The sequence below is a fragment of the Engystomops pustulosus genome, chromosome 7 (assembly GCF_040894005.1).
Source record: "Engystomops pustulosus chromosome 7, aEngPut4.maternal, whole genome shotgun sequence".
NCBI classification, from domain to species: domain Eukaryota; kingdom Metazoa; phylum Chordata; class Amphibia; order Anura; family Leptodactylidae; genus Engystomops; species Engystomops pustulosus.
Genome location: NC_092417.1, coordinates 13960529 through 13978957, shown reverse-complemented (window position 1 = coordinate 13978957; position 18429 = coordinate 13960529). Strand labels below are relative to the sequence as shown.

Sequence of the window (18429 nt, the reverse complement as noted above, 5' to 3'; positions counted from 1 at the left end):
CTGTAAGTCAGGTTTTCTTAAGTAGGAGAACAACTGTACTCTGCAATTATAATTATTTTTATTATTTGCACTATTTTAGTTGACCAGCCGCTTCATAAAATGTGACAAAAGCCATCACATTGTCATCTCGCCCCTGTCTGTTCCTCTCCCCAATCTTTTAGTAGAACCTGCAAATATTGTGCCTGAAGATGATACATAGAAATCTTGTAACTTGTTAGAAAGTAGTAAGTTCCCTTTCGGGAGGTCACTCTGCAGTATGAAATTTCTTGTCAGCTTTCAGTAAGATCATAATAAACAAGACAACGTGACCAGAGACCATGATCTGCCTCCCGGGGATTCTAATGGGAATTTACCTAAAGTGTGAGTTTACCTAAAATTTTAAAAATTACTTGTTCAAAGTTTGTATCTGAAAACTGGATCCTGCACGTTCTGTATTATACTATTTTATTCAGGCTTAAAATTTCCAGATAAAAATGATTCTTTTGTTTTTTGACCAATATATTAGTTTTTGAGCTTTTTAATGGCACTAATCAATGTATTAATGAATAGGACAGGAATTTTTTTAAAACATTACAGGGGAAAAATCAGCTTTTATTTTGTTTTTATTTATTTTCAATAATCAGTTTGTTAAGTTTATTATTATGCCATTATGGGGATGGGGACGTTACAATTTTGTTTTTATGTTGCTTTGTTTAAAAAAAAAGTTGCTTTGTATTTTGTATAACCTCCTTTGTGGGGGCTTGTTTTTTGCATGGACAGCAGCAGTTTTACATGGTACAATTTTTACATTACATACAATTTTTGTATATTTGTTTTATTATTATTGGAAGGCAAGGTAAGCCGAAAATGGGATTGTGATTTTAGTACCGAAATATTGTGTGATATTTTTGTATTGTTTATATTATTTCAATATTTAATATATGACGTTTATAAAATATATACCGTATATACCCGAGTATAAGCCGAGACCTCTATTTTACCACCAAAAACTGGGAAAACCTATTGAATTGAGTATAAGCCCAGGGTGGAAAATGTATTGGTCACAGACTCCCAGTATACAGCCAGCCCCCTGTTGTATACAGCCAGCCCCTGTAGTATACAGCCAGCCAGCCCCCTGTAGTATACAGTCAGCCAGCCCACTTTAGTATACAGCCAGCCAGCCCACTTTAGTATACAGCCAGCCAGCCCCCTGTAGTATACAGCCAGCCAGCCCCCTGTAGTATACAGCCAGCCCCCTGTAGTATACAGCCAGCCAGCCCCCTTTAGTAGCCAGCCCCCTTTAGTATACAGCCAGCCCCTGTAGTATACAGCCAGCCAGCCCCCTGTAGTATAAAGCCAGCCAGCCCCCTTTAGTATACAACTGGCTCCCTGTAGTATTCAGCCAGCCAGCCCCCTGTAGTAGACAGCCAGCCCCTTTCACTAGCCAGCCAGCCCCCTTTAGTAGCCTGCCCCCTTTAGTATACAGCCAGCCCCTGTAGTATACAGCCAGCCAGCCCCCTGTAGTATAAAGCCAGCCAGCCCCCTGTAGTAGACAGCCAGCCCCTTTCACTAGCCAGCCAGCCCCCTTTAGTAGCCTGCCCCCTTTAGTAGCCAGCCAGCCCCCTTTAGTATACAGCCGGCCCCCAGTTTGCCCAGCATTTAAAAAAAATAAACTTACATACTCCCCTTTGGGAGGTCCCGTTGCTTGATTCTGCAGAAACAGCCGGCAGAGCCGCGGCCATGCGCTCTGCCAGCCGGCACATTCTGTGATGTCATCAGCGGGCACATGATAGTGTGCGGCAGCTGGCAGAGCGCATGGCCAGAAGAGGAGCCGCGGTGAAAGGAGCATCGCGGAGAAGACAGATGAGGAGCCGCGCCGGGAGGTATGTAAGTTTATTTTTTTATTGACTCATCAGCTTATACATGTATATACACTATAGGTATGGAAAGTATGCAGGCCCTTATACAGTTTTCACTCTTTGTTTTATTGCAGCCAATTGGTATAATCACAAAAGTTCTTTTTTTGTACACTCTTCACTGCATCTTGACAGTAAAACAGACATGCAGATACATTTGCAAATTTATTAAACAAGAAAAACTGAAATATCACATGGTAATAAGTACTCAGACCTCACAGCTCCGAAACAGAATTTTGACAAGGCACAGATCTGGCCAAGGTTACAAAAGAATTTCTGCAGCACTCAAGGTTCCTAATCCTCCATAACCAGGATTAAGTATTGTAAACTAAGCACACTGACATATTCATGTGTGCCACTTCTGTCAGGATCTGCTCTTCTTTGAGCTTCTTATGTACTTTACAAATATGTAAACATGTCTGAGGGGCTCCAGGTTCCAATAATACATATTGAGCCAGAGCCCTTTAAGCTAATTTGCATAATTTTAAAAGCCCTTTCTTGTAAACACCAGAATGTAAGTGTGCTTGGTTTACAATCCTTGATGATGTCCTTAAATGGAAAAAGTTTAGGACGACCACAACTCTTCCTCGACCCGGCCATCCAGCCACCTGGCAGTGGAAAAAGAGCCTTGGTGAGAGGTAAAGAAGATCCCCATGATCCCTGCGGCTGAGCTCCAGAGATGCAGGAGGGAGATGGGAGTCTCCTATCATTGCAGCCTCCAGCAGTCGGGACTTTATGGCAGAGTCTGGAAGCTTCTCCTCAGTGTCTGACATATGAAAGCCTCATACAGTGTGCACAACACATGAAGGACCCGGACTATGAGGAATGAGATTCTCTGCTCTGATGAGATGAAGATTGGACTTTTTGGTGGAGAAAACCAGGCGCCGCTCATCACCTGCCAAATACAATCCCTGCAGTGATATATGGTGGTGGCAGCATCATGATATGGGGGGGCAGGACCACTTGGAGTAATGGAAGGAAAGATGAAAGCAGCCAAGTACCGAGATATCCTGGATGAGAACTTCTTCCAAATGCTCTGGACATTAGACCCTAATGTCAGGACAATAACCCTAAGCACACAGCTAAAATAACTTCGGAACATCTCCGTGACCATTCCTGACTGGCCCAGCCAGAGCCCGGACCTAAACCCAATGGAGCATCTCTGGAGAGACCTAAAAATGACTTCCACCAATGTCCACCATCCAACCTGAGGAAACTGGAGTGGATCTGCAAGGAGGATCCCAAAATCCAGGTGTGGATTGTTGCATCTTCCCAAGAAGGCTCCTGGCTGCACCAGCTCCAAAGCTTCTGCTCAACACTGAGCAAAGAATACTCATCACCGGGGGCCGAATACTTATCACCGGGGGCCGAATACTTATCAACGGGAGCTGAATACTTATCACCGGGGGCTGAATACTTATCACCGGGGGCTGAGTACTTATCACCGGGAGCTGAGTACTTATCACCGGGAGCTGAATACTTACCACCGGGGGCTGAAAACTTATCACCGGGAGCTGAATACTTATCACCGGGAGCTGAATACTTACCACCGGGGGCTGAATACTTACCACCGGGGGCTGAATACTTATCACCGGGAGCTGAATACTTATCACCGGGGGCTGAGTACTTATCACCGGGGGCTGAGTACTTATCAACGGGAGCTGAGTACTTATCACCGGGAGCTGAATACTTACCACCGGGGGCTGAATACTTATCACCGGGAGCTGAATACTTATCAACGGGAGCTGAATACTTATCACCGGGAGCTGAATACTTACCACCGGGGGCTGAATACTTATCACCGGGAGCTGAATACTTATCACCAGGGGCTGAATACTTATCACCGGGGGCTGAATACTCATCACCGGGGGCTGAATACTTATCACCGGGGGCTGAATACTTATCACCGGGGGCTGAATACTTATCACCAGGGGCTGAATACTTACCACCGGGGGCTGAATACTTACCACCGGGGGCTGAATACTTATCACCGGGAGCTGAATACTTATCACCAGGGGCTGAATACTTATCACCAGGGGCTGAATACTTACCACCGGGGGCTGAATACTTACCACCGGGGGCTGAATACTTATCACCGGGAGCTGAATACTTATCACCGGGAGCTGAATACTTATCACCGGGGGCTGAATACTTACCACCGGGGGCTGAATACTTATCACCGGGGGCTGAATACTTATCACCGGGGGCTGAATACTTATCACCGGGAGCTGAATACTTATCACCGGGGGCTGAATGCTTACCACCGGGGGCTGAATGCTTACCACCGGGAGCTGAATGCTTATCACCGGGGGCTGAATGCTTATCACCGGGGGCTGAATGCTTATCACCGGGGGCTGAATGCTTATCACCGGGGGCTGAATGCTTACCACCGGGAGCTGAATGCTTACCACCGAGAGCTGAATGCTTACCACCGGGAGCTGAATGCTTACCACCGGGGGCTGAATGCTTACCACCGGGGGCTGAATGCTTACCACCGGGGGCTGAATACTTATCACCGGGGGCTGAATACTTACCACCGGGGGCTGAATACTTATCACCGGGAGCTGAATACTTATCACCAGGAGCTGAATACTTATCACCGGGAGCTGAATACTTATCACCGGGAGCTGAATACTTATCACCGGGAGCTGAATACTTACCACCGGGGGCTGAATACTTATCACCGGGAGCTGAATACTTACCACCGGGGGCTGAATACTTATCACCGGGGGCTGAATACTTATCACCGGGGGCTGAATACTTATCACCGGGAGCTGAATACTTATCACCGGGGGCTGAATGCTTACCACCGGGGGCTGAATGCTTACCACCGGGGGCTGAATACTTATCACCGGGGGCTGAATACTTATTACCGGGGGCTGAATACTTATCACCGGGAGCTGAATACTTATCACCGGGAGCTGAATACTTATCACCGGGAGCTGAATGCTTACCACCGGGGGCTGAATGCTTACCACCGGGAGCTGAATGCTTATCACCGGGAGCTGAATGCTTATCACCGGGAGCTGAATGCTTATCACCGGGGGCTGAATACTTATCACCGGGGGCTGAATACTTATCACCGGGGGCTGAATGCTTACCACAGGGAGCTGAATGCTTACCACCGGGGGCTGAATGCTTACCACCGGGGGCTGAATGCTTACCACCGGGGGCTGAATACTTATCACCGGGGGCTGAATACTTATCACCGGGGGCTGAATACTTATCACCGGGAGCTGAATACTTACCACCGGGAGCTGAATACTTACCACCGGGGGCTGAATACTTATCACCAGGAGGTGAATACTTATCACCGGGGGCTGAATACTTATCACCGGGGGCTGAGTACTTATCACCGGGGGCTGAATGCTTATCACCGGGGGCTGAATGCTTATCACCGGGGGCTGAATGCTTATCACCGGGGGCTGAATGCTTACCACCGGGAGATGAATGCTTACCACAGGGAGCTGAATGCTTATTACCGGGGGCTGAATGCTTACCACCGGGGGCTGAATGCTTACCACCGGGGGCTGAATACTTATCACCGGGGGCTGAATACTTATCACTGGGGACTGAATACTTATCACCGGGGGCTGAATACTTATCACCGGGGACTGAATACTTATCACCGGGGGCTGAATACTTATCACCGGGGGCTGAATACTTATCACCGGGGGCTGAATACGTATCACCGGGGACTGAATACTTATCACCGGGGGTTGAATACTTATCACCGGGGGCTGAATACTTATCACCGGGGGCTGAATACTTATCACCGGGGGCTGAATACTTATCACCGGGGGGCTGAATACTTATCACCAGGGGCTGAATACTTATAACCAGGGGCTGAATACTTATCACCGGGGGCTGAATACTTATAACCATGTGATATTTTAATTTTTCCTGTTTAATAAATTAGCAAAAATATCTATATTTCTATTTTTTTCTGTCTAGATGGCAGCAGAGTATAAATTACTGAGCAAAAAAAAAGACTTTTTTTGATGTTCCCAATTGGCTGCAATGAAACTAGGAGAGAAAATTTTAAAGGGGTCTGAATACTTTCCATACTCGCTGTATTATATATATAATTTTTATCCTTTATGGGGAGATCGAGGTATTTTAAGGATTTGTGGGGTATTTTTTCAAACATTTCTTAATCTCTGGCTCCAGTGCATTAAAAACTAGGCTCCGACAAACAGACAACTCAGGACCCACCGATTGCATTGAGGGGCTGGACTCCTTATAAAGCATTGGAATGGATTTGCATGAGATTCTAGAGATCAGTAGGGACACCCATAGTCACTCCTGTTCACACAGTAGGTTGTCCAAGTACCCAAGGTCCAGGCTTGAGCCATGGCCACCACCACAGACTGTCCACAAGGTCCTTGAAATTCCTGGGCCTTCTTTATGCTGCTGTGAACCACCATTCCCATGAACACCTTTCAGTAGCTCAAGATGACCCCTCCCCCCCCCAAAAAAAAAAAAAAAATTAAAAATGACTTTAAAATAATTGGAGATGGAGTCCTTAGAGCTGAATTCAAAATCTCCAGCCTCCAAGTGTTCTTCACTGTAGGCGAGCATGTCTACAGATGTCCTTGGGTCAATTTCCGTAGGTTCTGAGGTGAGAAGATCCTCTGAGTTTTATACAAATTTTATGCAAATTTCCATATCCCTTCAAAGTTGATTTTCTGGATGATCCCACAATACTCACTAAAACGAACGTGATCCGGAAAGGGTGAAATTGCTTACAGTACTGGTAGTGGTTTTGTAGGTCACTTTCTGATGACAGGTCCTAAGTGCCCAAAATTAGCAGTCTGACTGTATGATCACCGACACAACTTTAGGACACATTTGGCACCCGGTGTCTATAAGATGAGTTCAGCTCCACAGTTTGATTAACCTGTTTTTATTGAATGTTCAGGTATATTATGTGAAGGATCCTGCAGAAAGAGGAACCACGTCGTAGGCTCTGAAGGCCATGATGTCCTACTTCAGGTGGATCTAGGAGGCATCACTGGTGACATCACTTGGTTCATCTCTGGAAATCATTTTGCCACCACCAAATCTGGGAAGGCGATAAACATTCGTGATCATCGATACCAGGGAAAGGTTTACAGCATGGAGGACGGATCTCTGCTCATGAACAACGTGTCCAGAGAAGACCAAGGAACCTATAGAGCAAGCACCTTGAGAATCATACCAGGAAAAGTGGAGCTGTGTGCAGTGACCTATGACCTCCAAGTATATGGTAGGAAAAAAAAGTTGATTTATGGAGAAACATAAAAACCGTTCAATAGATATAAAAATATCTAAAAACCTTGTGAGGTTGGGCTTGGTCATCCCCAGGATGAAATTGGACTTGCTTTCCTCTCGAAAAATTTTACAAACAGTTAGGTAAAAGCTTATACTTACCTCTTGGGTAGGCCATCTGGTTCTAGTGCTGGTGATCCACACTGCTGGTTCTGTAGGATCCGAAGTGATAATGTCATCATTGTGATCAATTGTGTCTAAGTGTCCTGAGATACAGGAAGGTCTACAAGTGCCAGAAGTCATCACACAGAAGGAAATCCTACAATGGGGTCACCACTCAGAAGAAGGTCCAACAATAACTAGTCTTGGGTCCTACCACTACTAGGGACACAATATAAAGGCGGGTTCTACCACTACCAGGAACATCACCTGGATGTCCTACAACTTCTAGGATCTACATATAAAGGGAAGCCATATTATCTAGGTCACCACTTAGATGGGGGTCTACAGGTTCTTAACTACATAGAGGGAAGTCTACGACGTCTACCAGTGATCACACGACAAATGCATTTGGTCCTACATCACACATGTACATGATATCATCACTTCTGGTCTGATGGGATCGGAGAACTGCTGCTAAGAGAACTGCAGGTGCTTTTGTTCTACATATCTACTGCCCAATCAGGGCATGGGAACTAAATTCTGTTTAGTAGGACCTTGATCCAGGAATTTTTTCTGACTACCATGTTGGAATTAGCAGGGATTTTTCTCCCCACTTTGGGGTAATTGGTACAAATTTTTGAGACAATTGTGATAAAATTGATGGGGAATGGAGGATGTGTCTATTTTGCTGCTTTTCAATCACAGTTTCAGAACCTTTGGAGAACCTTCAAAGGCCCTGAAATGGCTCCTGTAAATTGATGTATGAGAATTTCATGGGTGAAGGTCCTTCTGAGTATAAAATGTGGTGGGGTGGTTTGGGTGGCCATGGGCCCCCTAGAAGTCTTGGGCCTCTGGCTACCACCCAAACCAACAATATTGTAATCCATGACTGTGAAACCAAAAAAGTAAAGCTCCCTTAATTTTTTTCATTTTTTTTTTCCACAATCAGTAATGTATTTAAAATTTTTCTATGTTTTATACATATTTGAGTACAAAATAAATGTAATAAATAAGAAAAATAATTATAATAATTCCAATAATAAATTGATAAAAAATAATATAAAAATCATACAAACAACACAGGTAACAAACTCCTAATTATTATCTATGACTCAAATCAAAAGACGAGGGGGCACTGTCTCCATCTGGAGAAAACAAGGTTTAATCACCGGAGGCGAAATGGCTTTTTTACTATGAGAACTGTCAATCTGTGGAATAGCCGAGCTCAGGCGCTGGTCACAGCAGGGACAGCAGAGAGCTTCAAGAAGGGTCTAGATGCCTTTTTACACCTAAATAACATTGATGGTTATGTTATATAGAATTGTTTCCCCTAAATCCCTTCCTCATCCAATCCCTTCCCTTCCTTGGTTAAACTTGATGGATGTGTTTCAAATATATAAGCTATGATACTATGACTACAACATTAAATGGTAAAGCATCAACCATCTATAAATAACGTAAAATATGTAAATGATATACTTTATCACTACAAAGTTTGTATCTGTCATATCTGAACCGACCTACTGCCCAGAACAGAGTGGGGGTCATTTACTAAGGGCCCGATTTGCGTTTTCCCGGCGTGTTACACAAATATTTCCGATTTGTGCCGATTTCCCCTGAATTTCCCCGGGATTTTGGCGCACGCGATCGGATTGTGGCTCATCGGCGCTGGCATGCACGCGACAGAAATTGGGGGGCGTGGCCGAAAGAAAACCCGACGGATTCGGAAAAACCGCCACATTTTTTTAAAAAATCTGTCGCGGAGCTTGCACTTACCTTCACTCAGCCCTGCTTGGTGAACTCCAGCGCGTTCCGATGCTTTTCAGCGCAGCAGCGTCACCTGGTGGACGACGGAGGAACTACCTTAATGAATCCCGTCCGGACCCGAATCCACCGCAGAGAACGCGCCGCTGGATCGCGAATGGGCCGGGTAAGTAAATCTGCCCCATTGTCTCTGCCTTTACTGCAGCCGTCTGAAGCTGAGCTGCATCCTGCAATTAATAATTGATGAATGAATGATTATAAATAGGATTTTCTTATCTGTTAAATGAGTAAAACCCGGATTCTACTATTTCCTTACAGAATCGCTGTCAGATGATGACATTGAGATAGAATATGAGGTTTTCAGCCATGAGAAGTGTAACGTGACCTTCCGCTGCAGCGCGAGGGGATCAGATGTGGCCATAACCTGGGAGAGGTCCACAGGAATCTATAGAAATGTGACCAATAGTGTGATATACGTACAAAATCCGGATCCAGACGTCATCTACACGTGTACAGCATGGAACCGGGCCACCAGCGCCTCCAAGTCTGTCACCGCATGGGAACACTGCAGGAGAGGTGACGCAGGTAATCATTATACTGGTAGGACAGATACACAGGGGGAGACTTATCAGAAGTGTCTGAAGGTTGAACTGTTCTAGTTGTGTAGTACACACTACACATAGTACACACCCTGCACATAGTACACACCCTGCACATAGTACACACACTGCACATAGTACACACTACACATAGTACACACCCTGCACATAGTACACACTACACATAGTACACACTACACATAGAACACACCCTGCACATAGTACACACCCTGCACAAAGTACACACCCTGCACATAGTACACACACTGCACATATTACACACCCTGCACACTACACACTACACTGCACATATTACACACCCTGCACACTACACTGCACATAGTACACACACTGCACATATTACACACCCTGCACACTACACAGGACACTGCACATAGTACACACAGCACATTTTACACACCGTGCACACTACACAGGACACTGCACATAGTACACCCTGCACATAGTAGAGTACACACTGCACCTAGTACACACTGCAAATAGTACACACACTGCACATAGTACACACACTGCACATAGTACACACACTGCACATAGTACACACACTTCACATAGTACACTCTGCACATAGTACACCCTGCACATAGTACACCCTGCACATTGTACACACCCTGCACCTAGTACACACCCTGCACATAGTACACACCCTGCACATAGTACACACCCTGCACATAGTACACACCCTGCACATAGTACACACTGCACATAGTACAAACACTTCAAATAGTACACACCCTGCACATTGTACACCCTGCACATTGTACACACCCTGCACATAGTACACACCCTGCACATAGTACACACCCTGCACCTAGTACACACCCTGCACATAGTACACCCTGCACATTGTACACACCCTGCACCTAGTACACACCCTGCACCTAGTACACACCCTGCACATAGTACACACCCTGCACATAGTACACACCCTGCACATAGTACACACTGCACATAGTACACACACTTCAAATAGTACACACCCTGCACATTGTACACCCTGCACATTGTACACACCCTGCACATAGTACACACCCTGCACATTTTACACACCCTGCACATTGTACACACCCTGCACATAGTACACACCCTGCACATAGTACACACCCTGCACCTAGTACACACACTGCACATACTACACAACCTGCACATTTTACACACCGTGCACACTACACAGGACACTGCACATAGTACACACCCTGCACCTAGTACACACTGCCATAGTACACACACTGCACATAGTACACACTGCACCTAGTACACACACTGCACATAGTACACACACTGCACATAGTACACCCTGCACCTAGTACACACCCTGCACCTAGTACAGTACACACTGCACTTAGTACACACTGCACATAGTACACACCGCACATAGTACACACTGTACTGTTTTTGATAAATGTGGCCCAATGAGTACAACTTTCTGTGCAGGAAAGAATTATCCTGCAGCTTGAATCCCGGTCATGAAATCATCACACCAGTTGGGGGCAGTGTACTATCATTTATAGTGGTGATAACTGTCCTATGTAATGGATCCCCACATCATCACACCAGCAGGGGGCAGTGTGTCCTCCTATCACTTTAAGGTGTGAATGTTCTATGTCATGGCTCCCCACATCATCACACCAGCAGGAAGCAATGGGGCAGATTTACTTACCCGTTCCAATCACGATCCAGCGGCGCGTTCTCCGACGTGGATTCGGGTCTGCCGGGATTCACCAAGGTCGTGCGCCCGATATCCAGTAGGTGTCGCTGCTGCGCCGAGGTCCACCGGAGTTCACTTTCTTCGTCTCGGTGCATGTAAGTGCTTGATGTTGCGACACATTTCGTTTTTTAAATTCCGTGGGTTTTCCGAATCTGTCGGGTTTTCCGATGACCACGCCCCCGATTTCTGTCGCGTTAAAGCCGGCACGTGCGAAAAACAGAAAAATTCGGGAAACCCGACGAAAGTGTGGCCGTGGAGCCCTTAGTAAATGAGCCCCAATGTGTACTATCATGTATAGGGGTTACTGTCCTATACCATGGCCCCCCACATCATCACACCAGCAGGGGGCAGTGTGTCCTCCTATCACTAATAGTAGTGACTGTCCTATACCAAGGCTCCACACATCATCACACCAGCAGGGGGCAGTGTGTCCTCCTATCACTAATAGTGGTGACAGTCCTATACCATTTCTCCACACATCATCACACCAGCAGGGGGCAGTGTGTCCTCCTATTACTACTTGGGGTGACTGTCCTATGCCATGGATCCCCACATCATCACACCAGCAGGGGGCAGTGTGTCCTCCTATCACTAATAGTAGTGACTGTCCAATACCAAGGCTCCACACATCATCACACCAGCAGGGGGCAGTGTGTCCTCCTATCACTAATAGTGGTGACAGTCCTATACCATTTCTCCACACATCATCACACCAGCAGGGGGCAGTGTGTCCTCCTATTACTACTAGGGGTGACTGTCCTATACCATGGCCCTCACATCATCACACCAGCAGGGGGCCGTGTGTCCTCCTATTACTACTTGGGGTGACTGTCCTATGCCATGGATCCCACATCATCACACCAGCAGGGGGCAGTGTGTCCTCCTTTCACTGCTAGGGGTGACTGTCCTATGCTATGGCTCCCCACATCATCACACCAGCAGGGGGCAGTGTGTCCTCCAATCACTACTTGGGGTGACTGTCCTATGCCATGGATCCCCACATCATCACACCAGCAGGGAGCAGTGTGTCCTCCTATCACTACTAGGAGTGACATATCGTATACCATGTAACAACCATCATCACACCAGCAGGGGGCAGTGTGTCCTCCTATCACTACTAGGAGTGACTATCGTATACCATGTAACAACCATCATTACACCAGCAGGGGGCAGTGTCCTCCTATCACTTCTAGGGGTGACTGTCCTATGCCATTGCTCCCACATCATCACACCAGCAGGGGGCAGTGTCCTCCTATCACTGCTAGGGGTGACTGTCCTATACCATGGATCCCACATCATCACACCAGCAGGGGGCAGTGTGTCCTCCTTTCACTGCTAGGGGTGACTGTCCTATGCTATGGCTCCCCACATCATCACACCAGCAGGGGGCAGTGTGTCCTCCTATCACTACTTGGGGTGACTGTCCTATGCCATGGATCCCCACATCATCACACCAGCAGGGAGCAGTGTGTCCTCCTATCACTACTAGGAGTGACATATCGTATACCATGTAACAACCATCATCACACCAGCAGGGGGCAGTGTGTCCTCCTATCACTACTAGGAGTGACTATCGTATACCATGTAACAACCATCATTACACCAGCAGGGGGCAGTGTCCTCCTATCACTTCTAGGGGTGACTGTCCTATGCCATTGCTCCCACATCATCACACCAGCAGGGGGCAGTGTCCTCCTATCACTGCTAGGGGTGACTGTCCTATACCATGGCCCCCACATCATCACACCAGCAGGGGGCAGTGTGTCCTCCTTTCACTGCTAGGGGTGACTGTCCTATGCTATGGCTCCCCACATCATCACACCAGCAGGGGGCAGTGTGTCCTCCTATCACTACTTGGGGTGACTGTCCTATGCCATGGATCCCCACATCATCACACCAGCAGGGAGCAGTGTGTCCTCCTATCACTACTAGGAGTGACATATCGTATACCATGTAACAACCATCATCACACCAGCAGGGGGCAGTGTGTCCTCCTATCACTACTAGGAGTGACTATCGTATACCATGTAACAACCATCATTACACCAGCAGGGGGCAGTGTCCTCCTATCACTTCTAGGGGTGACTGTCCTATGCCATTGCTCCCACATCAACACACCAGCAGGTGGCAGTGTCCTCCTATCACTACTAGTGGTGACTGTCCTATACCATGGCTCCCACATCATCCCACCAGCAGGGGGCAGTGTCCTCCTATCACTACTAGGGGTGACTGTCTTATACCAAGGCTCCCACATCATCACACCAGCAGGGGGCAGCGTCCTCCTATCACTACTAGGGGTGACTGTCCTATGCCATTGCTCCCAGATCATCACACCAGCAGGTGGCAGTGTCCTCCAATCACTACTAGTGGTGACTGTCCTATACCATGGCTCCCCACATCATCACACCAGCAGGGGGCAGTGTCCTCCTATCACTACTAGGGGTGACTTTCTTATACCAAGGCTCTCATATCATCACACCAGCAGGGGGCAGTGTCCTCCTATCTTTACTAGTGGTGAGTGTCCTATACCATGGCTCCCCACATCATCACACCAGCAGGGGACAGTGTCCTCCTATCACTACTAGGGGTGACTGTCCTATACCATGGCTCCCCACATCATCCCACCAGCAGGGGGCAGTGTCCTCCTATCACTACTAGGGGTGACTGTCTTATACCAAGGCTCCCACATCATCACACCAGCAGGGGGCAGCGTCCTCCTATCACTACTAGGGGTGACTGTCCTATGCCATTGCTCCCAGATCATCACACCAGCAGGTGGCAGTGTCCTCCAATCACTACAAGTGGTGACTGTCCTATACCATGGCTCCCCACATCATCACACCAGCAGGGGGCAGTGTCCTCCTATCACTACTAGGGGTGACTTTCTTATACCAAGGCTCTCATATCATCACACCAGCAGGGGGCAGTGTCCTCCTATCTTTACTAGTGGTGACTGTCCTATACCATGGCTCCCCACATCATCACACCAGCAGGGGACAGTGTCCTCCTATCACTACTAGGGGTGACTGTCCTATGCCATTGCTCCCACATCATCACACCAGCAGGTGGCAGTGTATACTATCATTTATAGGGGTTATGACGGTCCTATGTAATGGATCCCCTCCTCATCACACCAGCAGGGGGCAGAGCACAAAAATCTATATAAAGATTTTTGTAAAACACTGTAACTAGTGCAGGACAGTAATAGTGATGACATATTATAGAGGGCTTGAGGCTTGTGGACAGTGATTGGAGGAAGCAGCTGCTTCCTGCTCTGGAGTAACTACTTACACAGCTGGCAGGAGAAAAAAATTCCAACATTTTTATATATTAAGCAGAAAAAAAATACACAAAAATTCCACTAATACCCTTCATTTTCCACTACACAATAAAATATATGTGTCCTGCCCCAACTTCTCTATTCAATTATATGGATCCCTTTTTCTTTGTACACTCTCAGCCAAATAATAATAACAATTGGCTTTGGGTACAGCCGACTGGCATTGAGCATTACAGTTCATTGTCTTACCCCCAATTGTCGTTTCCTGGTGAGTCAATCATGCCCTCTCGTTCAAGCTATTTCCCATGTGAGAAGACTAGTACTATAAACATAAGCAGGCATTATAGCATAGCTCCCAACCGTCCCGGTTTTGCCGGGACAGTCACGTTTTTCTTACCTCTGCCCCACGTCACGGGCAGCTGGTAGATTGTCACGGATTTTCCCCCCCAGGTCCCATATCCCGGCTCTGTGTCCCACATAGTAAATACTTTCATAGCCTGAACTCATAGTACTGAATGGCTTCTACAGACATCAGAATCCTTTTGAGAGAAGTGTCGGGTTAGCGGAGAGCAGAGACCACGTCATCAGGTTCAGATCACCATCAGTCCATATATGGTCTCCTAGGGCTTCCCCAGACACAAGCTCTTCATTTAATTAAATAACTTCTTTCCCAGTCTGGGATTCAAACCCTAGACAATCTGCAATAGAGATAGGAGCCTCTACCCACTGATCTATGAGACCAGGGATTGTCTAGCTGAGGATTTTTGGTAACTAAGAACTGTCACTGCGGCTGTTACACTGTGACACAGACTTAATGCCCTGATATATAGAGAGGGATCTTCTCAGAGATTCTTATTGTAATTATTGAGACAATTATTATTATTATAAATTTTATTATTTTTATTATTATGGAGACGATTATTAATAATAGTAAAAATAATAATAATCATCTCAATAATAATAATAATAATAGTAAAAATAATTACAATAATAATCTCTGAGAAGATCCCTCTCTATATATATATCAGTGCATTAAATCTGTGTCACAGTGTAACAGTAGCAGATAACAGTTCTTAGTTACCAGAAATCCTCAGCTAGATAATCCCTGAGATCATGGCTCAGAGGTTAGGGGCGCAGTGTTAAAATGGCACATGGACTCTGCAGGTTCTAGGTTCAAATCCCAATCAGGTTAAAAAAAAGTTAACATTGAGAAAATGTTTTTTATTATTATAATATGGTTAAAAAATTGGGGCGTGGCCAGGGAGTGATTGGGGGTGTGGCTTATGGGGGATCGATGTTGTTCCTCTTTCCCTTTCACAAATGTTGGGAGGTATGATTATAGTTGGGAACACTGGGGCCCATCAGCTTCAAGTTAAGCCCCAAGGTCCACTGCTGGTGATATCTTCCATTTAAGGTGGGATTCTGAGGTCTTTGAGGGTTGTTAGCATTTGGTTGGGGTCCAATTCCTATAAACAGACTATGAACATTACCTAATCTCATTCACATACTGATTCCTAAGGAAGTAGAAAAGATTTCATTTCTAAGGGTTTATAGATTGGATTATTATTCTGTTTTACAACCAGCTCTCTGAACATTTAGTGCCTCAGTCTGGTTAATACTCATCTTGAGGAGCAACAATTTTTAGAATTGTATTTTGGCTCATTTCAGAGAGGCAACAGAAACCAGAAGACTCCAGAGTCTTCCAGAGACCAGAAGACTCCAGAAGACTGAACATCATCAGACTGAAGCTGAGCGCTTGTGTATTCATAATTATGTGCTTCATATTTGCTCATCACATGAAAACAGAGATGGAGAAGGTGTCATCAGTAGACGACAGATAAAGGTTCTCCAGTGTCACATCTGGAGCAGAAGTTGTAGGTTCTACAGGTCATGTACCGAACAAGGATTCCTTGATGGATAGACCTATAGACATACTCCAAGGACTCCTGAACAAGAACCTCAGGCATACACCAAGGACTACTGACCAAGAACTTCAGACATACACCAAGGACTCCTGACCAAGAACTTCAGACATCCCCCAAGGACTACTAAAGAAGAACTTCAGACATACACCAAGGACTCCTACCAAGAACTTCAGACATACACCAAGGACTCCTGACCAAGAACTTCAGACATACACCAAGGACTCCTGACCAAGAACTTCAGACATACACCATGGACTCCTGACCAAGAACTTCAGACATCCCCAAGGACTACTGAAGATGAACTTCAGACATACACCAAGGACTACTGAAGAAGAACTTCAGACATACACCAAGGACTACTGACCAAGAACCTCAGGCATACACCAAGGACTACTGACCAAGAACTTCAGACATACACCAAGGACTCCTGACCAAGAACCTCAGACATCCCCCAAGGACTACTGAAGAAGAACTTCAGACATACACCAAGGACTCCTACCAAGAACTTCAGACATACACCAAGGACTCCTGACCAAGAACTTCAGACATACACCAAGGACTCCTGACCAAGAACTTCAGACATACCCCAAGGACTACTGAAGAAGAACTTCAGACATACACCAAGGACTCCTGACCAAGAACTTCAGACATACACCAAGGACTACTGACCAAGAACCTCAGACATACACCAAGGGCAACTGACCAAGAACTTCAGACATACACCAAGGACTCCTGACCAAGAACTTCAGACATACACCAAGGACTACTGAACAAGAACTTCAGACATACACCAAGGACTACTGACCAAGAACTTCAGACATACACCAAGGACTACTGACCAAGAACTTCAGACATCCCCCAAGGACTACTGAAGAAGAAATTCAGACATACACCAAGGACTCCTGACCAAGAACTTCAGACATACACCAAGGACTCCTGACCAAGAACTTCAGACATACACCAAGGACTACTGACCAAGAACTTCAGACATACACCAAGGACTACTGACCAAGAACTTCAGACATACACCAAGGACTACTGACCAAGAACTTCAGACATACACCAAGGTCTACTGACCAAGAACTTCAGACATACACCAAGGACTACTGACCAAGAACTTCAGACATACACCACGGACTACTGACCAAGAACTTCAGACATACACCAAGGACTACTGACCAAGAACTTCAGACATACACCAAGGACTACTGACCAAGAACTTCAGACATACACCAAGGTCTACTGACGAAGAACTTCAGACATACACCAAGGATTAGTGACCAAGAACTTCAGACATACACCAAGGATTAGTGACCAAGAACTTCAGACATACACCAAGGACTACTGAAGAAGAACTTCAGACATACACCAAGGATTAGTGACCAAGAACTTCAGACATACACCAAGGACTACTGACCAAGAACTTCAGACATACACCAAGGACTACTGACCAAGAACTTCAGACATACACCAAGGACTACTGACCAAGAACTTCAGACATACACCAAGGATTAGTGACCAAGAACTTCAGACATACACCAAGGATTAGTGACCAAGAACTTCAGGCATACACCAAGGACTACTGACCAAGAACTTCAGACATACACCAAGGACTACTGACCAAGAACTTCAGACATACACCAAGGACTACTGACCAAGAACTTCAGACATACACCAAGGATTAGTGACCAAGAACTTCAGACATACACCAAGGACTACTGAAGAAGAACTTCAGACATACACCAAGGATTAGTGACCAAGAACTTCAGACATACACCAAGGACTACTGAAGAAGAACTTCAGACATACACCAAGGATTAGTGAC

At 46.1% G+C, this 18429-nt stretch overlaps 1 protein-coding gene across 2 annotated transcripts; it reads left to right on the top strand.

Moving 5' to 3' along the window:
* The first annotated feature begins 265 nt into the window (after nt 1-265).
* Nucleotides 266-17458, top strand: LOC140068658 (CD48 antigen-like). Of its 2 annotated transcripts, none has more exons than XM_072114044.1 (4): nt 266-360; nt 6817-7143; nt 9390-9647; nt 16348-17458. In XM_072114044.1, exons 1-4 carry the CDS (start codon nt 318-320, stop codon nt 16518-16520), a joined length of 801 nt encoding a protein of 266 aa, XP_071970145.1. In that variant the 5' UTR covers nt 266-317; the 3' UTR covers nt 16521-17458. The 2 variants fall into 2 exon arrangements, with proteins under 2 accessions (XP_071970145.1, XP_071970144.1); XM_072114043.1 differs by having other exon boundaries at nt 9390-9656.
* Nucleotides 17459-18429: the final 971 nt, after the last annotated feature.

Excerpts from the sequence above, each read along its gene's own strand:
- LOC140068658 (XM_072114043.1), top strand. The coding sequence starts at position 318 with ATGATCTGCCTCCCGGGGATTCTAATGGGAATTTACCTAAAGT. Across the intron at positions 7,144-9,389 it reads CTATGACCTCCAAGTATATG|AATCGCTGTCAGATGATGAC; the intron begins GTAGGAAAAAAA and ends ATTTCCTTACAG. Across the intron at positions 9,657-16,347 it reads CTGCAGGAGAGGTGACGCAG|AGAGGCAACAGAAACCAGAA; the intron begins GTAATCATTATA and ends GGCTCATTTCAG.